The 24,738-nt window shown below is 36.7% G+C and overlaps 4 protein-coding genes across 4 annotated transcripts; 2 read left to right on the top strand and 2 right to left on the bottom strand.

The window, feature by feature from the left end:
• Positions 1-2,706: 2,706 nt before the first annotated feature.
• On the top strand, positions 2,707-5,038 carry BDR25DRAFT_335440 (cytochrome P450; the record flags this gene model as incomplete). The annotated part of the gene is made up of 5 exons (XM_033693011.1): positions 2,707-2,735; positions 3,253-3,438; positions 3,505-4,016; positions 4,057-4,330; positions 4,387-5,038. The coding sequence occupies 5 exons, from the start codon at positions 2,707-2,709 to the stop codon at positions 5,036-5,038; spliced, it is 1,653 nt and encodes a 550-aa protein (XP_033545142.1).
• Positions 5,039-5,437: 399 nt separating this feature from the next.
• On the bottom strand, positions 5,438-8,695 carry BDR25DRAFT_357593 (uncharacterized protein; the record flags this gene model as incomplete). The annotated part of the gene is made up of 11 exons (XM_033695825.1): positions 5,438-5,747; positions 5,800-5,860; positions 5,901-6,122; positions 6,226-7,582; positions 7,650-7,839; positions 7,912-7,943; positions 7,998-8,075; positions 8,114-8,294; positions 8,347-8,530; positions 8,568-8,650; positions 8,685-8,695. 11 exons carry the CDS (start codon positions 8,693-8,695, stop codon positions 5,438-5,440), a joined length of 2,709 nt encoding a protein of 902 aa, XP_033545141.1.
• A 4,322-nt stretch (positions 8,696-13,017) lies between these two features.
• BDR25DRAFT_316103 (uncharacterized protein) lies at positions 13,018-13,827 on the bottom strand (the record flags this gene model as incomplete). The annotated part of the gene is made up of 6 exons (XM_033691573.1): positions 13,018-13,164; positions 13,258-13,338; positions 13,395-13,469; positions 13,518-13,565; positions 13,631-13,697; positions 13,754-13,827. 6 exons carry the CDS (start codon positions 13,825-13,827, stop codon positions 13,018-13,020), a joined length of 492 nt encoding a protein of 163 aa, XP_033545140.1.
• Positions 13,828-14,407: 580 nt separating this feature from the next.
• BDR25DRAFT_357592 (uncharacterized protein) lies at positions 14,408-16,099 on the top strand (the record flags this gene model as incomplete). The annotated part of the gene is made up of 12 exons (XM_033695824.1): positions 14,408-14,469; positions 14,538-14,554; positions 14,695-14,879; positions 14,928-15,115; positions 15,171-15,270; positions 15,320-15,377; positions 15,414-15,568; positions 15,625-15,678; positions 15,711-15,780; positions 15,830-15,924; positions 15,949-15,992; positions 16,054-16,099. The coding sequence occupies 12 exons, from the start codon at positions 14,408-14,410 to the stop codon at positions 16,097-16,099; spliced, it is 1,074 nt and encodes a 357-aa protein (XP_033545139.1).
• Positions 16,100-24,738: the final 8,639 nt, after the last annotated feature.

Genomic DNA, 24,738 nt, shown 5'->3' with positions numbered 1-24,738 from the left:
AGGTCTGAATCCTGACAAGTGAGGCTTCCCAGCGATTCGTCTCTCCTGCGACAGGCTCCTGTTCTGTCCAAGATCTTGCTCTCGGTGCTATCCGCCCTACAAAATTCCCACCTTTATACTAGCTACCCGTCGTTGTTTTCGATGACCAGGGTACGGTGTTAATGGACGCGTCGAGGAACCATGAGCTTGGTGCCTCTATTTTCCCTCTCTTGTAGGCAGATCTTAGCTTCCCCAAGTAGCAGACAGAATTGCTACTCGAGTGCTGGTCCCCAGCACCGCGTAGAGGTGTCTGCCCACCGTTATCGAGAAGCAACTTAGAGTTTTAAGTGGTCGGCTTCTATTAATGGATCATTATCTTGTATACAGCTAGCACAACCCAAGGATTATTAATAGTTAACAGAGTGTTGCGTTTGCTAAAAGGTCAACCTCCCAGCTAGCACAGCAGAAGGATATATGTAGACGGATAGCTGTACGCGACACAGAGTAATGGTAGCCCGCATATCCCATAATAGGGACAGGTCGGGGTAAATGAACTAAACTAAACCACGCTAGTTAAATAAGTCTAACGTGCAACGCACTTAGAAAAAGTGCTCTGAGATAAAATAACGCGGTCCCATGACAAAAGGCGCCAAATAACGGTAAAGGGAGGGGTAGAAAATGACCTAGTGATCTAATTTAGAACCATTAACGATCACAAGGGTCGCTAAATCCTTTATAGCGCAGCTCAGCCGCAACGCCAGCAGACCTATCCTAGTTATCCACATCTTAAAATTCGACGCTCGGGGTACGGTGTGTGTAAGCCGTGCGGGCGTGCAAGGAAAACTTATCTCAGCTAGCTTAGACAGCATGCCAAGAAGACACTACACAAATAGTATAGATACTTTCGGACCCCTGCTGGGGCTTCTTCCTTCTTGGCTGCTGTCTAAGGGACTTTAGTGCAGCGCAACGTGTGCAAAGCTTTGTCTATTAACCTACTAGAAACTCCTATATAAAATACTATTACATACAGCTTATTACAGCGCCTATAATTAGAATTAATTACTTAAAGAGTATATATAATCTACTTTAGACTATTTTTAAATAAATTTCTAACATTTTAACTATAAAAATTATACGCTTAGCATTGCACACATCTTAACACGCAACTGTTCTTTTTAGCCTTATCCTCTACTAGTCTATCTACTTACATTTAACTATTAATAATAGCTAAGATAAACTAACCTACCTTAATTTAGCCTCTAAAATATACTGTAGATTAAAATGCTAGAAGGTATAAAAGCCTTAAAATAATGTTATTAAAATAGAAGATATAATAGAGCTAGCGTTAGGTAAAAAAACAATAATAAATAATATGTTTTTACACATAAAAGCTAGAATTTTCCTATTAAAGTAGAATTAATTATAAGTATAGTACTAATAATAGTATAGAGAAAGTAAGAGAGTTGTAGCTACCTAAAAAGAGCTAAAAATTATTAAGAGGATTAGAAGCTGTAAGGACAGGGCTCCGCACCACTCCGCCAATACAACCAAAAGGTACGAATAATCAACCAACGTTGATTTTTGGGTGCAGAATAGTATATATACCTGTCGCACGTAAGCACCATCTCGGCCTTACAGAAGCTGTCAGATTGAAGCACTGTTTCTAGGCTTCCTGAGATGAATGATGGGTTTGGATGTGATGTATGGGATGATGATTGATTGTATTGATTTTTCGATCCTTTTTCTGCTCTACTCGTGTTGCTCGGCTTTTGTTTTTCCGATCCGAGTCCCTCGCGCACTTGCCCTATGCGCGACCAGCTTGCAACATGCAGCAATTTGCAGCAACATACTGTTCGAGCTTATTGCTCGTACTATGTAGCAGCTTTCGTCAAGCGTTCCTCCTGTCTTGACAGTAGGTGCGTATATCTGACAGAAGCATTGCGCTTACACCAGCGCACTAAAGTCTCTTAGATAGGAGGCGCTTTAAGAAAACTATAGCTTTTAATTAGTTTAGAAAAAACTCAGCAGACTATAAAAAAACAGCTTTACTTTAAGAAGTATAGTGTGGCGCTAATCAAAGCCCTCGACCGTCTGAGCTCGCTGAGATAAAGGAAAACAGGCTAGTCGCTCAGCTGACTCAGCAATTACCTTAGCCTCCAATCTCTGGCACAAATGGCAGCTGGAGACTCTTATCTCGGACAATCAATCCTCTTTTTGATTAATAATCTAGCCGGTCAAAGATTGATACCCTATGCACGGTAGATACATAGTTTTTAAAGCGCAAATGACCAAAAAGAACTATACCCAACCGACTACTATACTCATCTAGGGAAGGAATTAAGTCTAGTTTGAACTCCCGAAGATGCTGGTTCTTAGTGTCGATAATATATTAATAGGATGGATACGGTCTAGTTTTGGGCTCGTTCAGTTGTTGTGGATTTTAGAATCGATCACGCATACAACGGGACGGCGGGGCAGTGCGGGGGCTGGGCGAGGAAAGCTGACGGGCTGGAGAGGTTAGGCTTGGCGCTTTAGGTGGAAGTGACTCCAAAAGCGGCGATAGAAAATCTCCGAAAAAGAGTCAAAAGCCCCCGGACACAGAGTTACTCTGGTAAACAAGCGCACTGACTACACCCCTATCCATTACCCTTCGATCAATGTTTGCGTTATAATCACGGTTGACATGCTCGCAAGCGTCCTTGTCACCAGGCCAACCTACCATCTACTATGGTCTGTACCTCTCTATATATACCACGGTTGCCCTAGAGGCTCCAGATGAATCAGTACCACATCAATACAACACACTTCCGCTGCACCACCGCCACCCCAAGATTACAGTCCTTGAACTGTCGAAATGTTGAAGCGAGGCAGCCGGAAACTAAAGTTAAATCGCGCCACCAAAGGTTGGCGCAGCACTCGGCCAATATCGGCTTAGCGGGAACAGTTCTTCAAAGCCTTCCGAGGTCATCACACATGTTCCACATCTCCGGGAGTCCAGCCGTGGGAGCAATAAAATTACCATACCATGATCCTGTCACTTCCCGATTTTGACCATCTTTTGCCAAGAAAGCTTCAAGAAAGGTAGATCACAAGATCCCGTTTCTCTTCCTCACGGCTGGAACTCCGGCTGTTGCGAACCCCGAACCCGATTCCCTATGATAGGACAATGGGTTGCCCAGCACTCGAATTTATCCCACTACGCGGCCCTACATTCTTATCCTTCAACTTAAAGATTCTTAATCTTTTTCCAAAGGAATCATACCAGTATTGGAGCCTTCTTCTCGCAGTTGTCACTCTGCTCTTACTTCATTACATTTACAAACATAAACACTTCCGGGAATGCACGAAACAAGACAATTCCAAACTTACCCCACCAACGGAACTATATGTGTTTCCACTGCTAGGAAGTCTGCCACTTACATACATCTGGAACCCAAGGGGTTTCGTCCTGAACTCACAGTAAGATGATCATGAGAACGCATTTCTCTCTCTGTCAAGTTTCCCGTCACTCATATTCTCTGGTAGCAATTTCTTCCAAAGGTCACATCCAGTCCGAGTCAAGATACTCAATTACGAATTTTATGTCGTTCAGGGTGCAGAGAACATTAAAGTTATTTTCAAGAACTCTTGGGCATGCACGTCAGTCCCCTTTGTCAAATTTGCTCTAGGATACGCTTTCGGGTTGCCTCCGAAGGCGCTAAGCTTGTACGATAAAGATAATTCCGGCAGCGGCCGCGTACCTCACCCCGACAGCACCGTGGAGGCAAGGAATCGTGTCGACTATCGCGTATACCAAACCTTGGTCAAATTACTGGAGGGGAAAGGACTCCTGCCCTTCTGGAGCCGGTTTGCAGACGATATCACCACGAGAATGTGCACTCTGCAATCTCGCTTTGAAGGTTCCGACTGGGAACATTGCACAGACCTAATGCGGCTTGTTGGAGATGAAGCTACCATTTCATTTGTTAACGCACTCTGCGGACCTCATCTTCTACGGTTGAATCCGACATTTCTGCAAGACTTTTGGGATTTTGATCGTAATCTACAGACCTACCTTCAGGGTACGTTGCTCTATAGACGGTAGTATGCATCCGAATGAACTGACCTCCGTCTCAGGCATGCCATGGATCCTCGCTCCGAGGGCTTACGCCGTCCGGAAAAGGGTTCTGAATGCCGTTAGAATCTGGCAAAAGCATGCACGAGAAAATTACACAGACTCTGCAAGAGGAGCAGACGGCGACGATCCGTTTTGGGGGGCCACCTTCTTTCGAGACAGGCAGAATATGTTTCTTGAAATGGACGGTTTTGATCATGACGCTATCGCGTCTGAAGATTTCGGAGCGATATGGGCGTAAGCTACAACATTAACCACCCACATATGGTGTATCATACACTGACCTTCTTCAGAGCAAGAAATTCTATCGCCACTACGTCCTGGACCGTTTTCGAATTGTACAGAGACGTTGAACTGCTCGAAAAAGTCAGAGGCGAGGTGGATGCTTGTAGAATACCTGGTCCAGATGGCCGCATCCGTTTTAATATCGACGCATTACTCCGCCAGCCAGTTCTCCAAGCCGTCTATGCCGAGACCTTGCGCCTCAGAATGCACTTCTATATGATCAGAATGCCGGATAAGGTCGACATGGACATACGAGACTGGGTCATTCCGAGACGGAAAGTGATCGTCACAAGTACAACCTGCGCACACATGGATACGAAAGCATGGAACACCGGTGTGAACAACGACTACCCTATCGACCAGTTCTGGGTTGGAAGATTCCTCAAGGAGCCTACACACCCCACTTCGACTCCTGCATTTTCGACAAAAGACCTGGAAGGATCGTGGATGCCGTACGGAGGCGGACCGCGACAATGTCCTGGCCGCCACTTTGCGAAACGCCAGATATTGCTCACATCTGCTTTGATTGTGACCTTGTTCGACTGTGAGATTCTCGGGGACGGTAGAGGTGTGAAAGAGGATGTTTCTCTTCAAGGCTTTGGCGTTGGGATTTCGCGTCCAGCGTCTAAAATCCCAGTGAGGCTGCGGCGACGATGTTAGTTCGGCATAGACATATGTTTTTCCTCTGTTCTTTAAGCAAATTCCCCCAAATTTGCAGATGAGCAGACTTCTAAAGTTAGGTGTAATGTAGCGAGTCCGCAAGTGACATCTGCCAGGTTGGATGCCCTATATTCCATTTTCCAGTTACTGTGGTATATCTTGCATCCCCACGCCCAGTCATAGATTCTTTTGTTTTCCACCTCATGCAACCGCAAAAGCAGCAAGCCGGTTTGTAACTGTGCAGCAGCTGATTATAAATCCCCAACATCGCTTACAAATTGGTAAACTGCATCACGGCGAAGCAAGGCAATTTCATAGATCGGCAATGCCGCTCAGACTAGATGATATTGCCTCACTCCAGTAAGAAACTACCGAAATTGTTGGCCCTAAATTGTACTTTCATGCTCTTTGGGAGTTCGGCACGGTCGTACGCCTCCACGAAGTTCCGGCAGTGAGAAGCGGTATATATAGATTGTTCCTAGTCGCGAGGCTCGAGATATCTAGGGTGAGAGAGTAATGAATAACGGGGTGAAATAGACTAGCAATAACCATTAGGATAGAAGCAATAGATAGGACATTGAAGCAGCCAACGTTACATTCAATGACTGATGTTGTAACGCTCTTCGTTCCATTACTTGTCGTTCCGTTTGCTAATATAATCGTGCCGGTGGAAGAATTACCCACGTGGAGACCGGGTATGGGGTCATGCCTTTAGAAATGGCATACATGCCATATATGCAAGTCCAGTGGTGATCATCAACCGATTCAGCTGCACCGCAATTAGGTCTTTGGGTAACGGTCGGGTGGTATTGTTTACAAGGACTAATGGCGCCGCGTGGTTTTCATGATTAACGAAATGCACCCTCGGCTTGCCACTCTAGAAAGCCACCCTTCCACCTCCCGCGAGATATGGGGCGGTTGCGGAATGATAATGATAGGGATATTCCCTCGCCGAATTCAGTTAGCAGCACGTCAGTAACGTTTGGCGCCGGCCACAGTATCGCATATATACTATTCCCCACGCGAATGATCCGTTGGTTGATTATTTGTACATTTTTGTTGTCATGGCGGAGTGGTGCGGAGCCTCGCCTTTACAGCGGCGAACTACGTCTAATAAAGTAATAGACTCCGATGTATTATAGGCTCGGAATGAGAAATATACTGATAAGTGGTATACATAGGCTAACGAACGCTGACGCATGTGCCATATTGAGTGATCATTTGACCCACAACAACAAAGCCTCCCACAGCTGATACACCATATGTGAGTACCGCGAAGAATATAAAAAGGAATTGAAGCGGGGTACTTTCTCCAGTAGGTCGGAGATATTTTGCGCAGCTAACACCCATAAAAATGCCAAATACCAACCATGTCATTGTCCAAACACGCTGTGAATGTGTGCTTTGGCCTTCTTTGAATCCGGATAGACCGCCGACTATTGATATCGGGACTGCCCCTGTCAGAGCGGGGATGGCGATCATGTCTTTCGCGATGTCTTTCGGGATCCTTTTGACCCACAATCTTTTGAGGGAACGTTCAAATCTGGCACGTTCAATTTCGGGGTCATCAATTATGGGCTGGTCCGATGCCAAGGTAATTCTGCCTACGGTACCTTCAACGAAGAACTCCTCTTGCTTCCCAGCAGAGGCAATACACTCTCTCAGCCGGTCTAATTCAGCGTTTTCGACAATGAATACAGCGGGATATTCTGGACAGATCAAGTTTCCGAAGAGATTGACAACAGACATGAAAGCATATGGTGCAACTGTCAATCCAAAAGCGGCGTATCCGAACCTGTCGATCTGGGTACCGCGGGAACGATAGAGCGTAGCGATGGCGAAATAAGCTTGGATGAGTGCAACGATAGATTTGACAGCACTGTAGGAATTCGCCAGTCGTACTCGTCGTTGGTCTGGACGGCGGAAAGGTGACTTGAAGGGTTCGAAGATTCCACCTGGTCTGGGTGTGTCGTTTTCGAACTCGGTATCTGATTTTACTGGCTCTAGGTACCATGACGCGGGCAATGAGATTCTGCCATGGATCTTGAGAGATGTGAAATTCATGACTAGATCCCGTTTTCGTACTGTCGGTGGTTCGAGACATACACCGTCGGGGAACCAGGGTTCCGGGGAGGAGAAACGTTTAACAGCGTAGATTGCCCCCGCCTTCGCGGCGGTTTGAAGCTCCGTGTTTGCAAAGATAGCTCCGCTCAAGATCGCCTTCGTGCCGCGGACGACTCCGGAGGTTGGAAAGAAGAGAGCCGCAATAATGGAATTGATCGAGGAATAGACAGACTCGCCTGGAGAGCGCTTGGTAGTTGCGGCGTGTGCGGCATAGTTGCCGAGATAGAATATTAGAACATCGGTCCATCTCGCAGAACGGCATAGAAGCTTGCAGTCGTCGCTGAAGCGTAGTGGTGAAGTTGGGGGGAGTGTGCAGTTCCCAGGTGCGACTGGCTCAGCCGCAACCAATTGAGCGAAGTGCAGGGAGGCAGAGAGCGCAAGGAGAGGCCACATTGTTCTGCTTAGAGGCTTTTCCAACCGCTGGATGATGACGATGATGACGATAAATCGTATAGATAGGCTTTGGCTGTTGTAGATGAAGGATCACAGTTCGTGTGAAGCATGATGGCGACAGAGAAGTACCAGCCCCGGTGGTGCGGCTGAGCGATGAGGCGCAGTCCAGAACGCCACGGCTGCCACCACCGAGGTGTGACTCAGTGCTGTCTGAATGTGAGTGCAGGTGAGTTGGGTTAGTAGCTGTTCGTGGCGAATTAAGAGTGAGATTTTGAAATGGGGGGCTGTGCGCTTAAGTGTGTTGATTAGGTAGACACGCGCTAGATAGCTGGCAATGAACAGAACTCGTGCGTGACTCAGCGGCAGCTTTTGCAACGCGAAGGGAAATCTTAGGGTTGGGTTGTTGATGACAAGGTAGACAAAAAAAAGTAGTAGTGGACACCGAAGAAGCTTGGAAATATGTATTCGGGTTAAGGACAACGTGTTGAGGCAAAAAGAAATTTTCGAACAACCCGTAAGGCTACGCGGACGTGAGGGTCGAGAGCGCGCTAAACCGACGCGGAGCGCGGTTTTACCGCTGGCTTCGCGACATCGGTCTCGCCGTGACAGCTCTTCCAGGTCCTTTCTACAAGGTTTGGAAATAAAAAGAAGGTGAGTGACATCGCGTCCTAAAGCTGGGATGCGGCGGCCCGGCGAGTTCGACGGAGCTATCCTGCAGGGGCCATAACGCCACTGTGGGCTCGCACTTCGAGGGTGGCGCTACTATGAACAATAACTACTTCGGTGGTCACTCTGCAACGCACGCTAGGTTTATTGTAAGCAGGGGGAAATTTACGTCTACGCTCAAGCTCCTCCGCGGACGTATCGAGCCGAAAGCACAAACTCTTGCATGAGCTGAGAAGGGGTCATACGGTAAGCGAGTCGACAAGGTATTGAGATCCAAACAAAGTGGATTGTACGAGTGTGTTGTAAGGTCTAAGGAGCGAGAGAGAGCTCTGGGCTGACTATATACTGTACGAGAAAGGAGCTAGTCCTAATGAGTGAATAGTGCAGTACATGGGTATGGTATCGCGCGAGACACGTGCGACACAAACCCTTCTCCACTGTCCGTCCCCTACATCGTGCGTACAGTTCGTTCATACACGCTAAAAACTCGCTTGAGCAGCCAAGCGTCAGAAATCAAAAGCAGAAAGTGTTGCGTCAGCTTTCAACTTTTTTGTATCTAGCTTAACTTTTTCATGTCTAGCTCAACTTTTGTATATGCAAGGTCATCTTTTAGCTACAAAGCTAGTATGCAAAAGGTAATAGCCCTGCAACAGAAGCGGGGGACGTAAATAGCAGTATAGGTACATTTTAATTATAAATTAGGAGCATATCTAGCGCATTCTAGGATATAATTACAATGAGCCTTTTTATATCTAGAAACTTAACAATTTGTATCTTTAATGTCTTCTAATACTATACCTTCTTCTATGCCTTCTTTTACAGAAGTTATCTAGCAATACTACTGCCTAGTTAAGCAAGCTTAAACCCTAGTTAATAATCTTACTATTAATACACAGGACCTTATTATTAAGGATAAGGACAAGGCCCTTACTAAAGAGCGTAGCTATCCTCTGCTAAAGGTTAAGCCTATAGGCCCTAATATACAGGTAAGTAAGCTCTAAGATACATTTATTATTTATTTAGAATATACTCTAAGTGTATTATAAGAGGAAGATAATGTATAGCTAGCACTTACTAAGAGCGTTAACCTTATTATTGCCTGTAAGATAGACAGTAGCTAGATCCTACCTAAATACCCCTATACACATCTAGATAGGTATGCTTATGTACTTAATTATAATAACTTTACTTAGCAGTAAGCTATATTAATGTTAAAGGTACTTACAGCAGCTAATTTTCTAAGAATACTTTAAAAATTTATTGCTAATGTATTATTATTATATTAGGGTTACTAATTCTTATGCTAAGTTGTCTTACTGTTCCGCCTAGTCTACTCACCCTACCTTAGGTGTAATGCCCTCTGTGCTGAATATCAGTGCACAGGATTCTGTGGCTGCAAATACCTACATCTAGACCTATCTAACATGCAATATAAATAGATTTTAGATTTAATGTGGGCTTGTTACGCAAAGCTCTATATAATTAATAATATATTAGAAATAGATTTAAAGAGGTGTAAATCTATAGCAATTTTCTAAAGAGCATAGACTAGGTTTAATATACATAAAGCCTATAATTTATAGGTAAAGAGCTGTAAGCTTATAATTAAGCAGCTAAGATTTTTAGTAAGCCTACTTTTAGATACATTTCTATAACACTTTTGTTATATTTAGCATAGGTTTCTAATATATCTAGGACCTAAATAGCAGATTAACTTTTTACTTAGCCTATAAGAACTATCGCGCAGCTCTAGAAAAGCGTAGTAAGCACTTCTATAAGTAGCTTCTGCCTAATACCTTTAATAAGCCTCTTTTAGAAAAGTTAGTGCGTAGTGTTAAGGTACCTTAAGAGGCACCTAAATACTATAGTGTTGTTAAGCTAAGCATTTTAAAGCGCTAAATGTGCAGTAAGTCTATTTAAAGAACAGCTATATATCTATTCTAAATTAACTTTTAATGTATCTAGGTATTAACTATCTACAAGGCTAAGAAAATATAGTCTAATATAACAGCTGTGCCTTCTGTTTCTACTTTATTGTCTTTAATAACTAGATTAATAAGCTAATTACAATATTTGTTTTATTTAGGACACATATTAGTTGCCCTTCTTCTCTTAGTTGTGCTCTAAAGGATGTTGTTAATTATTTAGTTAGAGTAATAGCTAACTACATTACACCTAACATAATGCTTAGTAAGTAAAAACATTCTATATATATTTAAAATGTATTTAGAACTAAACTTACTGCTACAGCCTAGTTCTTATAAAGCCTAATGCTTTATTAATTCTATAATAACTACTATGTAGCTACTCTCCCTTAGATTTACTAGTCTTTTGCAAATAAGGATTAAATTAGGTGTCTTCTATACTAAGAACGCCTACTTGCTTATCCCTAAGGTAAGACCACCTGTGGTGTACTAGCTAAGTATCATCAGCAGCGTTTCTTGCTAGTAGAAGAGGTAAGTATATTTTATAAATACATTTAGAATGCATTCTTAATATATCTAGCGCTATATCTAAAGCTACTATAATAATACTAATAGGGTTATAATTATCTATTGCTATAAGCAGCAGATTAAGCTTTTACTCTAATAGAAGTCCTTTAAGATTAATATGTCTTTTAAACATATCTATAACGCTGCCTTTAATAAGATTATTGCTGTATTATAGAGTAAAAAGTATAAAAAAAGTAAGTTACAGATCTATATACATTCTAGATGTATTATTAATGTATCTAGACATTCTATATTTTTGTATTATTACTAATAGCGCTAGGCGTGTTACTTATTAGCGTATAATAGCGCGTATTAATAAGCTTGTCTTTAAGATAACAAATAAACAACTCTACTTCTAATACTTACATAGCAAAGGCTTAATAGCCTTAGTTGCTAATATAGATAGGAAGCAACTAGCTAGTAAGTAGATACAGGATGCATTCTGTATTGTGCTAAAACTAATAAGAATAGATACTAATTATATGCAGGTATTGCGCATTAGCTTTAGTCTATTAATCTGTACAGCTGTGATTAGAGGTGGCAAGCAAGGCAACTTTTTATCTTCTGCCGCGTCCACTTTAGGCGTAGTATTAAGAGAGCTGCTAGGCCTAGATAGACTTGCTACTCTGTTTATACCTAAATAGTTACTATACTAAAGGCATTAGCTACTAAATATCACTAGATCCTAGATCTGCTAATTAGTATGTTTTAAGAATTTATTTATTATGCATTCTATAATGTTGCTAATTATATCCTAGAGAACAAATGCAATTTAATCTAGTAGTAGGCCTGCTATAAAAAACACTCTGTAATTGCTGCTAGATTAAATCTAAATCTTTCTAATATTCCTACTTCTAACTTCCTTTAACAACGCCTGCACACTAATAGTGTTAAGCAGACAGCAAATGCGTTCTATGCTTATAAAACCTAGCAGCATCTCCTGCCTGCAGTTTTTAAGTACGTTTTACTTGTTATTACATTCTAATTTAATTTAGAATACATACTAATTACATTCTAATTAGGGCCTAGTCTATAGATTAACGTATTATAGAGGAGTGTACTGCCTAGGACAAAGGTGTATCCTACACCTACTGTAATTGCTTAATAAATAAGCGGTACAAGGAGCATATGCTTTATAAAAGTAAGTAAGCTTTTAAAATATATTTAGAATTAATTCCTAATACATTCTAAAGCGTGTTGCAGCGTAAGGGATTGTAGAAATAGAAGAAATTAATCTTATAAAGAAAGGTAAGAACTAGGTGCTGTTTACTGCTACCTTAAGCAGTAATATACCTAGTAGTGCTTGCTGTAGTTAGCTAGCTAAATAAAGCTCTTAGGCACTAATTAAGTCTTGTAGAGTGTCTGTCTTGTCTGCTAAGTTGCTGTCTTGCGTTCTAAAATTAACAAGGTATGTTTAGATACATATTAGATACATATTAGATACATTGCTTACCTACTCTAGATCTACCCTATCTCTATGTGTCCCTTCTCTAGAGAAGCAGTAGGATACAACTAAATTACATTTTAAATGCATTACTAACCCTATTACTAGCTTAACTAGTTTACCTTTAAAGCTACGCCACATCCTGTTGCAAGGGTCACTTCTAAGGCTACTAACTGTGGTAGATAAATAGGATATACAGCAGTTTAAGCTTAAAAAACACTAAATAGAGCTTCTAGCTCTTAAGATCTAATATAAGGAGTGTTGTCTAGCAATAGGCTTAGCTATAAAGGACTTAGATGTAGATAACAAAAGTAGATATAAGTAGCTAGATAGATTATAAACGCATCTATAATATATTCTTAATTATGTTTAGCATTATAATATACACCTACGCTTTTTATTTTATACCTATTAGTATTATTCTTAACGTGATTATTATTAGATTTAAAGATAAAGTAGTTAAGTAGACATTAACTATATAGATAACTACTTTTAGGACCTTTAAAAAATACTTTTAAGACATTAAGTAATATAAATTAGTTTTAATATTATATTAATTTTAGCCTTTAAGTAGTTTACTTTCTAAACATTAAAAACAAAGTATTACATTTAAATTGCTTCTTAGGTTAGAGAAAGCTATTAGCTCTAGAATTATATTCTAATAAAACGCCTAAGTTAATGCAGGGGTATTATATCTATAATAAATCTACCTTCTGTAAAAGCAGCCTTAGCTGCTTAAAAAATCCTCTAGATTATATCTAAATAAAATTTTTATCTTTAAAAAGTAGCTTAAGCTGCTTAAAAAAGAAACCCTAGGTAATGCATCTAAATTAAATTTCTATAGCTCCTTTTATGCATATCTAGTAATTGTATCTAGAACTACTCCTTATCTGCTTAAATGTGCCTACGCAGGATACCCTTGTAAGTCGGGCCTGTATACTAGTTGGCGGGTACATCCCACTTAGGGAAGTAGTTACAGCTAGCATAGGCCCTATTAAAAGTGCATTCTAGATATAATTAGAATACATAACCTAAAATTTAGGGAATTATATCTTAAATAAAGAACACTTATGCTTATAAGCTCTGCGCGTGTTAGTCACCTTGCCGCAGTTTGCGCACAGAGATTTGTAACTATTATTATAGACAAAAATAATGTAAAGTAGGGCTAAGATATTAGGTAACTAGGATACAATTAGTATTTAAACTTAGGTAATGTATCTAGAATATATCTACATACCTTAAAAGTTTTGCCTAGAATTATAGGCATCTTTACACCTTTAGCAATGTAGATTATAAACAGGTTGTTAAGAGACTAAGACTTTTAAATATATTTTATATATAATATCTAAATAATACTTACTTTAGGATTGTTATAGCAAATAACACAGCTAACCTTATAGTTAAACGCCTAAAGAGGTGAGCGTAGATACATTTAAGATATAAATCTAAAAATTATATTTAGAACTAACTTACTTTACTATCTTTAACCTTTATGTCCTTATCTAGATTATAGTTATTGTCCTTTAAGTTAACCTTTTTTCTGTGCTAGATATAATTAAAATATAATTTAGGGAATGTATCTAAGAAGTATTTTACCTTAGTTGTACTACCTCTAGCTGCCTTAACTGCCTTTTTCTTAGCAGCAACTTGCTTCTTCTTTGCACAGGCATCTGCGTGGATCTCTTTCTAAGTTTTTAGTGGCTAGATACAATTAGTGCTATTCTAGTAATGTATTTTATAAGTAGCAAAACGTACAGGATCCTAACGCAAAGCAAGCCTAGCATCCTTGTCACTATTCTCTGCTGCCTGTTAAATAGTCTCTATAATTGCCTTGTACGTATCTAGATATAATTAGAATGCATAACTAAAATTTAGAAATTATATCTAGAATGTATACCTTTAATAATCTAGAGTTTAGCTGCCTTCTTCTGTCCTTTAGCTTAATTTCTAATAATTAGCAGGGCATATGCTTTGCAAACATGCTTAAGTAGACTAGAATAACTAAAGATAAAGTGCTAGATATAATTAGAATACATTACTTAAGGTAAGAATTATATCTAGAGTTAATCCTTACTTACTCTACAATTATTAACCTAGCACTAACACTTAGTATATAAAGGATTAAAGCCTTAGATAACTTAAGCAGCTACACTGCTTTCTTTACTCTTAATAAAGAGTTGCATCTCTTTGTCCTAGACACTATCCTAGATAATATTAAGTACAAACTTAAATTAGGGAATTGTATCCTAAATGTACTCACATGTACTGTCTTTTGCACCTAATCCGGAACACAACGCGGCAAATGATGGAGCGTACGATAATTAATGTAGGATTGCTGCAGATACAATTAGGATACAATATCTAGGCTCTCACTTTTTAGTGGGGCGCCACCCAAAAGTAAGTAAGCCAAATAATGAGGGGAATAGGACTTACGTAAGTACTTAGGCTGCTGTAGGGGTTTAAGGATTCTATTTAGATAGAAATAGCGCTTAATTTAGAGAGTTTTTAGAGAGTTTCAAGGCTGCGACCTGACGTAGTGGTGGGTGCTGTTTGGAGGAAGTTTTCCCGTGTCGCGCGAGCTTTTGGATACATTGGCCGAAATTTAGCCGACAAGCGAGATTTTAGCGTGTATGACCGAGCTGCAACCTCCCCTACATCCCGGATCCCTGACTTGGTCGATCAGCCCGAGATCTTGGCGTGGATCCGTGACAAGTTGCGCTGGGTTCGTCTTGCACTATCGTGCTGATAGCAGGTAGAAAGTTGCAACTAGCCATTCGCTACTCTCACCGTGTCCGCAATACCTCGCCGCAAACGTTCGTCTTCTCAGTGCATGCCAGCACTCGAGCCCTGTTCGAAGAGGCATACAGATATATTGCAGAAGTCCAGAGCACAGGAGGATCCTAAGCTCAACGTGTTGCGGCTGGTTCACGGCTGGCTGTGCGATGAAACAAATGGAAAGTAGACAGTGGTTGTAGAAACGATGACGATAATGGGACGTTCTACTTGAGACAAGTGCAAGCGTAGGAAATGGCAACGGCACCGCTGGCGGCCCGCAAGCCCGCAACGGATCAATCCTGATCAGTTCCCGAAGCAAACATGTTGTGTCGAGGCTGGTGGGAAGCTGTGCGAGTACCCTGCCTTGCAAATGCTAGCTACAGTCAGAATTTCAACAAAAAAAAAAAAGTTCTCTTCATGGTTTCCACTGCCAAGCCCCTGGCATGTGGGCAGGTATTAAAGGAGTGCAACGAGATGCGAGGTGGAATGAAATCATGCATATCTTGTGGGCGGATGGAGCAGCTGCTACCCACGGGGAAGGGAGCTGAGGTAATGGAAAGGCGGGAAACGCTCTCCTATCTCGCCCCTTTTTATCGCGGAACCTCGGGTGATTTTCTAGCCCTCCATCTCTCAATTGTACACACACTCCTACAGACACTAACGAATTTCTTCTCTTTGTTTTCGTGCACCAGAATGCCATATTTCTGAAGACCTTTCCCTCTTCACGTAAGCGCCCAATTAAACCTGTCCATAACACAGCTGTTCTCTCCACCACAAGTATACGGCAGTGCTACTTGGCATTCATCTTATCGCTGCTACAGTGTATTGTAAATACCACCGCTGGTTTAGTCGCATTTGTTAATAGAGTGGTATAGGGAGTGGCAATATGGGGAACAGAAACGAGCGCATTGGTATCCTGTCAAATCATGCTCTCCGGATCGGGATTCGAGAATCGGGATCTTGTCCATGTTGCTGATGAAATGCGGCCCGCAGTATATCTGCCTGTTCGTGTCTAGGTTATCTACTATGTGGCTAAGCAGGCCAATGGCTTCCTTGGAAGGTGGGGGGGGTGGAGTTAGCAGTTGTCATGGCGCTTAGGGTCGTGAGGATGGTGATTGCAGGAAAGATATACATGGTGGTTCGGTGGGTGCCGAAGACGAGAGGTGATTGTGCATGGTCGTTGGATTAGAGAAGTCAATGGCGGTAGCTATGAAAGAAGACTGCGTAATACAGAGCCATGAACCACGCACTTCAATGACCGCAGCCCGTGGGCGTCGTGATAGCTCTAGTCTTCGCACTCATGGAGATAGGGCCGTCATATAACACAACGATATCATGTTTTAACTCTTCTTTCTTTCCATCGCATGCAACCTAAGAGCTGTACCACCGTTCTTGGGTGAGTGGTGGACACCCGTGAAGCTGCATATGAAGCTATTTCGACTAGTCTCGCTAAAGACCAGAGTTGCCTCGCCACTGACATGGCCCATCGGGGGAATCTTCTTCCTCCGCTTGCAAACTTTAAAGTTTGAGTTGGACTGCGGCCTGCCGAGGCCCGGAGATCTCGATGGTGGATCTACGGTAAGGGTACCTAGGCATTTCCAAAGAAGGCTAAACGAAAGAGGATTAACGTAAAACTTTTCACGGAAGGTGAGTCGTCTTAGCCTCACTATCTCCGCTAACTCTAATTCAACGACACAGCACTCATCATCATCATCAATCAAATATTACACTATCTCTACCGCCAAGCCCTCTCTCCTATTAGTCTGGATATAAGCCAGCTATTAATTTAATTAGTAGAAAATTAGTAACTAAAAAGCTGCGTTACTATTTGTTTTTAAGCTTTAAGTAATTGTTCTGCTATGCTACATGCTTAATCTAGTCTTCTTTTTTTCCTATTGTAATTAACTACTGCACAGTTAGGGGTGTAAAAATTACTTTTACAGTGTAATTTTTCCTGCTAAATGTAATTAGCTCTGCTAAGACTTTCTAAGCAAAGCCTGCTGCAGGCAAAAAGAGGGTTCTAGAGGATCTCCCCCTAGTTAAGCAAAACAGTAGTGCAACTTTAGGCTTTAGCTCTATATCTGCTCTAACTTGTTCTAATCTTTTCTAACTAAACATTATCTGCTTTAATACTTTTACAGCCTTAGTTAACTTTACTTTATAATAATAATAAGTTATAGTAAGCTACTATATTATAGCTATTTATAATATATATAAGTGTATTAGGTTATTCTATGTTATCTACTAACTATTATAAAGAATTATAAAAGCCTTAAGATTACACCTAATATAATATTAGCCTAATGTAAAACACTTTTAACTATTTTCTTTTTTCTTTAAGCTATAAAGCTATACTAATTATATTAAAATTAAAAGCATATTTGCATACTATAAACTATTATATAGAGGGTAAGAGCTTAAAGGTGTTCTATTACTTAAAATAATAAGTTTAGATAGCTTAAATTTTTTTTTATATAAAATTTTTTCTTAAAAGTTTTTAGCTTAATTAAGTTTTTTTTTAAACTTAATAAAAATGCTATTTTAAAAAAAGTTATACTTTTAAAGTCTCTAAAAAAATAATTTTATTTAGTGTAGCATAAGCCTTACTACACCTTATTTTAATAAGTAAAATCTTAATTTACTTAAAGTTAATTTATCTTTAATCTACTTTAACTTTTTTTAATTAGTACCTTTCTCTCTTAACTTATTCTCTTTTTTTTATTATACAGTGTTATTTTTTTATATTATTACTATATAGACTTATTGCTTACTTTCTGCTTAGTCTATAATAACTATAGACCCTTCTTTAACTTTTTTACTAATAAAGTTAGAGCTCTTTATTACTAGTGTAATAAACATAGCTGTGTAGTATATTACTTTATTATAATTATTATATTCTTTAGCGCTTATATCTAGTTTTATCTAGGCGTGTTAGCTATTAGCTAATGTTAACTTTAATGTATAACTTTTAAAATGTGTTTAAGCTTACGCTACTATAGTCTAATTAAGTCTATGCTAAGGCTAACCTGCACATGCTAGGCGTAACACTGCATTAAGTAGAACGCTAGTGCTTAATTAATTATTTTATATATATTAAAACCTTTTTAAGACTTTTATGCTTTTTTTTACTTTTTCTACACTATCTATTTAAATCTATTATAATATATAATTAACTTTTTCTAAGTTTTTTACACTAACTTTTACTTTTTTTATGCTGTCTATATATATATATTATTATAATATATAGCTAACTTTATAAAGACTTGTCTAATCTTTACTTTTTTAATATACTTTAGATTAGCTTGCTTTATCTTTATTTATAACGTACTTCATGGGCGAGTTGCTCACACACCTGAGTCGCTTACTTTTGCTAAGACCCTACTAAACCACCCTTCCTACACTAATGCATTCCCTATAACACTACTTAGACGCGCTAAAAGAACGTTAGATACAGCTTACACTCTAAGCTTTTAAATAAGACATAAAACTCTTAAAGAAATGTGCTATAGCTATATATAAAGTCCTATAAAAGATAATAAATAACTACAGCGCTAGACAACCTTTATAAGCTAATTTTACAGCTAAATTATAGAGGCTAGGCAATAAAAAGGAGCAGGTAATTATTAAGACTATACTTAAGCTATATGCGCAAGGAATTTCCCCTTAGATAGCATTTATAGCTAATATAGCTAATTCTTTGCGCGCTAAGCGTAATCTAGGCTATGTTTACATAAACTAGCCTAGTACGTTTGTGAAGCGTTATTTAGAGCTTAAAGTAACATTTAAGCGTAAGTATAACTATAAGAGAGCCCTCTATAAGAGTTCTAGGGTAATTTAGGGCAGGTTTAGCCTTGTAGAGAATATTAAAGCTAAGTATAGCATCTAGGATAATAACACGTACAACTTTAGCAAGACAGGGTTTATAATTAGCTAGATATCTTTTAACTATACTTGCGCTTAAAACTTTACTTTAAGCTCTAAATAACACTTTACAAACATACTAGGCTAGTTTATGTAAACATAGCCTAGATTACGCTTAGCGCGCAAAGAATTAGCTATATTAGCTATAAATACTATCTAAGAGGAAATTCCTTACGCATATAGCTTAAGTATAGTCTTAATAATCACCTGCTTCTTTTTATTGCCTAGCCTTTATAATTTAGCTGTAGAATTAGCTTGTAAAAGTTGTCTAGTGCTATAGTTATTTGTTATCTTTTATAGGACTTTATACATAGCTACAGCATATTTCTTTAAGAGTTTTATGTTTTATTTAAAAGCTTAGAGCGTAAGCTATATCTAATGTTCTTTTAGCGCGTTTAAGTAGTGTTGTAGGGAATGCATTAGTGTAGAAAGGGTGGTTTAGTGGGGTCTTAGCAAAAGTAAGCAACTCAGGTGTGTGAGCAACTCGCCTATGAAGTACGTTATGTAAAAATTAAAAGCAACTAAAGGCTAGTCTTTTATAAGATAATTTACTAAAGGCATATATTATTACTACTATAAACTATATTACTTCTATTAACTTTAGTTTAATACAGAATTCTATAAGTAGCTATTTTAACTATAGTGCCTTTTACTAGCTTAAAAAGCAGGTTAATAAGAGTTAGGTAAATTCTCCTTAGTACTTTATATATTACTTAATAGGTAATATTAACTTTTTAACTTTTTTAGATCTACCTTTATTTCTGTGTTATCTTTTGCAGGGTAAGCACCTACTTAGCAGATCTTTTTAGAAGCATCTTTAATTATATAACACAGCTTTAGCTTTTATGTTAGCTAACTATAAATAAATAAATTAAAGTGTATATAGCATAGGCATAAAGGTTTTTTAGATTATAAAAAAGATGTACTATATACATAGCCTATTAAAGCCTGCTAAGGGGGACGTCCTCTCTTACGCACAGCTGTACTTTTACAATCCTGCCTAGGCTAACAGTGTGTGTATAGGGCATTAGGCTAATAGTAGTCTTAATCTAACTATACTTACACAGCTGCTATAGATAGTTAAAATAGATTATAATAATTTTTAAATTAAAATATATAAAACTACATATAAGTAGTTACAGTAAGCTTATAAGTAAAATAAGAAATTATAAATTACTTTTAATTTATAACTATAGTTAATTATGTAGGCTAGAGCTAATTAATATTAAAAAAACTTACTTATTACTAAAAAAATTACTACTTTAGTTTATAATAAGCTAGTTAAAGATTATAACTAAAATTTTATTTTTTACTACTAACTTAGCCCTAATTTAAAACACTGTTAGTCTCTATACTAAAAAATTAAATATACATATATAGCATATTAGCTTCTCTACTATGTTTTAATATTTTTATAGAGTACTTTTAGGTTTTACTATAGTTTATAGCTGTGTACTTTACGCATGTTTTGCACTTAGAATACTCTAACTAATTCTAAGTATTACTAATTTTACTTATTTTTTTAGTGTAGTAGTCTTATTATGCCTTTTAATTATAGTTTATTATTCTAGTAATTTATTATTAACTGCTAGGCTTAGTGTAAATAAAGAAAGTTATAGTAGATTATAGTAAATTAAAAACAGTTACATGCTAATCTATATTAAGAAGTGTGTAATGCATTAGATTAAAACAACTTTTAGGCTAATTTAGTTAGAATTTAAACTGTTTTTCCTTTAAGTTACATTAGCAGTAGTTACTTTATTATGTAGTGTTATTAAAACTTTATAGCTACTATTTAAAAGCTTAGTTAACTTACTTTATTTATTACTTTTACTACTAATTCTAAATAGCTAGAGTTAGAGCAGGAGATTAGTACGTCCTTTTAGCTATTAGATTAGCTAGATCTAGTTACACGCGTTTTTAAGCTGCGTCTTAACTCCCTCCTTACAGACCTCTAGACTAACTATGTATTTAGCTAGTATACTAGTATTATGTATACTATTAAGTACTAAAAGTAGGGTTTACTTTATGCTTACATTCTACTTTTTTTATGTTATAATTACTATAATTAGTTTTTTAATCTAAACTTTATTAATTAAGTTATATAAGCTAAGCTTTTTATAAAGGCTTAAAATCTAAATAAAGTTTTAAGTAACATTATTAAAACTACTATAGTTTATAGGCTATATAAAACTTTAAATCCTAGCATGCCCTATATGTAGACTATAAAGCATTCTCTCTAAGCAACCTATTAAAAGTAATTTCTAAAGGAATATGCTAATAAAACTTTAGTTAGTAGAGATAGTTATTTTATATATTAGTGTTAACCTAGTTTAACTTAAGTTGTAAAGTGTTATAGTTAAAATGTTATAGTTAATAATTACTAAGTAGTGCTTTATAGTCTATACTTTTTACATAAGTATAACGCATATGTTAACATAAAAGTCTATGCCTCTATAAAGTTAGTTAAATATATACATAAGTATATCTATAAGGGCACTAATTAGGTTGTTATCTATATCTAGTAAAAAGACAAGGTTACCTAGTATCTAAACATGCGCTATATTAGACTAACTAAGGCTGTTTAGTAATTAATAAAGTTTAAAGTTTATAAAAAAAAGCTTTTTATTATTTAATTAGCAGTGCATTTACTAGAACAGCATATAGTTACCTTTTATAACAAGAACAGTGCTAAACAGGTAGAGATTATAGTTAAATAAAAAAAATTATTATTAATAAAATAGTTAAAGTATAATGCTTTTTACATAAATAAGTATAATCTTTTTTACTAAAACTTTTTAACCTAGTATTATTAAAATCTAGAGAAAAACAGTAGTAAATAGACTTAGTTTTAACATAATTAGTACTTTATTAGTTATGTCTACTTCTATAGTTTTTCCTTTAAAAAGCGTTTCTATCTTAAGATGCTTTTTATATAAATTTTAAGTGTAATTAGTTTTAAACATTTTTACATAGTTAATAGTTAAATCTAACTTACTTTTAAAAATGCCTATTTAGCTCTTAATCTCTTAGTTAAAAATAAATTATAGTAGTATATATTTTTTAAGCTTTAGCATTTAGCACTTGCTTTTAAGTTACATTATGTCTTCCTCTAAGCCTTAGTTTTTAGAAATATAGGTAATTTTATAGTGTTATAAAATAAGTTTTTTTAACATCTATCTAACAACCTACCTCTTTACTTAGAATAAATAGTGTTGCCCTCTAGCATTACTAATTTTATAAAAAATTTATGCCTATAGCTAATTAACTAGGCTATGCTTAAGTTATTTAAAAAAAACCTTTCTAATTTTAACATGCCTATGCTATAAGAATATTAGGTGTAGGAGGCTGTTAATTTATTAGTTGCTAAGCAGCTTAATTATAATGCTATAAAGCAGAATCTTAATTATACTAATGTGTATAATAAGCTAAATAAAGCCTAACTAAAAGTTTTTTATGCTATTACTTAGTCTATTTTTACTACACTATAATTTAGTTACTACTTTGTTTAGGGCTTTAGTAGAACTAGAAAAACCTTTTTATATAAAACTATTTACACTTATTTTTAGACCTAACATAAGATTGTTTTATGCGTAGCATTATTTAGCATTACTGCGCTTCTCCTTTCTAGCAGCTACACTGCTTATTATTAGTTTAAAATACTTATTAATATTAAAGACAGATTTACCTGCTTTATGTGTGTAGACTCTTCTACTGTAGACCTTATTTATTAGACAGATTTAATTATATAAGATAGAGTTCTAATATAGCACTAGTACTGCTTTAAAGTAGTTAACTATACACTATAAAATATTATAAAAAATAACTCCCTATTTAGAGGTATTTTAGTGCTATTAAAAGGGGACTTTACCTAGATTCTTCTTATTATTTCACGCAGTAAGAGGTTATAGACTGTACAAGCCTACCTTTAGAACTTTTATTTATAGCTATACTTTACTGTTCTATAGCTAATAAAGAATATAAAGATAAAGTAGAGACCTACTAACTAAGAATATGCTTAGTAGATATTAGACTTAGCTAGGCGTAATAAAAAGTCTATTACACTTTTTTCTAAAATTTAGTAGTTTTAGTCTGTATCTGCATTCTATTTTTATATCTATCTACCTAATTTACTTTAAAAACTTACTAACTTAGAAGTCTATGCTTCTTTATTAAAGTAAAAGTGTATATTAGTAGTCTAAAATAATACTATTAATTCTTTAAATAACTTTTTATTTAAGCGCTTTAAAAGTGTTGTAATAAAGTTTTACTTTACTAATAAAGTCTACTAATCTTTTTTAAATAAAATTAATTAACTACTAAAGGACCTACTTTAAAGCTTTAATTTGCCTAGTGTCACGATTGTGCACGAGTAAGGTTATAGAGCTTCACGGAGGTCTAGTTTAATTACTACGTGAGGTATTATAGTAGGTACAAGACGTTGTGTAAGGAACAGAAAGGTTTAGAAAGAAATTAGTAATTAAATACTTAGCTTAAAAGTCTAAGCACTTTAGGTATAAATTAAGCCTGTTCTAGGTTTAGTTAGTGTTAAGGCAGTTTATGCTTAAGTTTATGTCTATGTTATGTTATGTTTGTGTTAGACGTGCACTAATAATACTCTAGTACGCGTCTAATATAGTTATGTCTAGGATCTAGGGAGGATACTATAACAGTACCCCCCCCCTTATTAGGAAGGGAATCCTTTATATTAGTAGTTCTAGCATTAGGTTGTCTTTGTTAGGGTATAGGTTTAGTTTAGATAGGTATTAAGCATAGAATTAGGTTACTGCAGAGTTCTTTTATAAGGCTTTTACAGGTTTTTATAATAGTTTGTTGTATCTAGTCTATTTTATAAAGTATTTATAGATACATTTTTTCTTATTAAACTAGATTTATTTAACGTCTTTTATAACATATTCTAGTTTATTGTTTATAATAATAAGTTTAAGTAGTAGGTTTAGCTATCTAGGTAGATAGTTAGATTTAGAGGCTGCTTAGCGCAGCAATAATACGTAGAACACAGGGTGTATCTTTATGCTGTTAGGTAGGATTAATTAGTAAGTGTGTAATAAGACTATATAAGCTACTGTAAAGAGGCTAAAGTTCTTTTAATTAAGTTTTTTTAATTATTAGTTTGTTTAGATATTTCTAGTGTTTAGCTAGACCTTCTTACTAGCTGCATACGCAGGGGCAGAGGTTTAGGATTAGTTTATGTACTTTTATTAAAGAGCTTAAGCCTATGTAAGCTTTTTATAAACATATTTAAATATATTTTAAATTTTATTAATAAGTCTGTTTATATTTATTACTTATATAGATTAATAAGTTAGTTAGGGGGTATTTAAAAGTAGTTTAAATCTTATTTAAAGGTAGTATCTATAGTTTGCTAAGAATAGGGATACTTATGTTAATTTAGATGTTATGTTATTAGCTTTAAACTATGCTGTAGTTAACTATTTTACCTAGTTATTCTACTAGTAGTTTGTGTACACTTGTAGGACTTATTCTATTACAGCGTTTACGTTCTTAGTCTAGCTGTTAGTCTCTAGGTAAAAAGCTGTAGATAGATAGGGGACAATTTAGAGCTATTTACAGAGTTTGTCCTAGAAGGCTAAGACAAACTATGTACCTCTGTCTAATATAATTATGTTAGGCAGGCTATAGTAAACTTATATGTATTAGTAGAATAACTAGGCTATATTAGAGGCAGTTATAGAGAAATATAGTATTAAGTGTTAATACTTAGTTAAGTAATTAATAACTACTATAATATTTATATACTCTTTAGATAGAGGTAGGTTTATAATAAAATTAATTAATATATCTTTTTAAGCTTGTTTAGAGATTAGAAGTAGTTTAAGTAGGCTATTATACTTTTTTTAAGA

The sequence above is a fragment of the Lindgomyces ingoldianus genome, assembly GCF_010093535.1.
Source record: "Lindgomyces ingoldianus strain ATCC 200398 unplaced genomic scaffold BDR25scaffold_25, whole genome shotgun sequence".
Taxonomy (NCBI): domain Eukaryota; kingdom Fungi; phylum Ascomycota; class Dothideomycetes; order Pleosporales; family Lindgomycetaceae; genus Lindgomyces; species Lindgomyces ingoldianus.
Note: the sequence above shows the minus strand (reverse complement) of the source record. Positions and strands in the feature narration are given on the sequence as shown.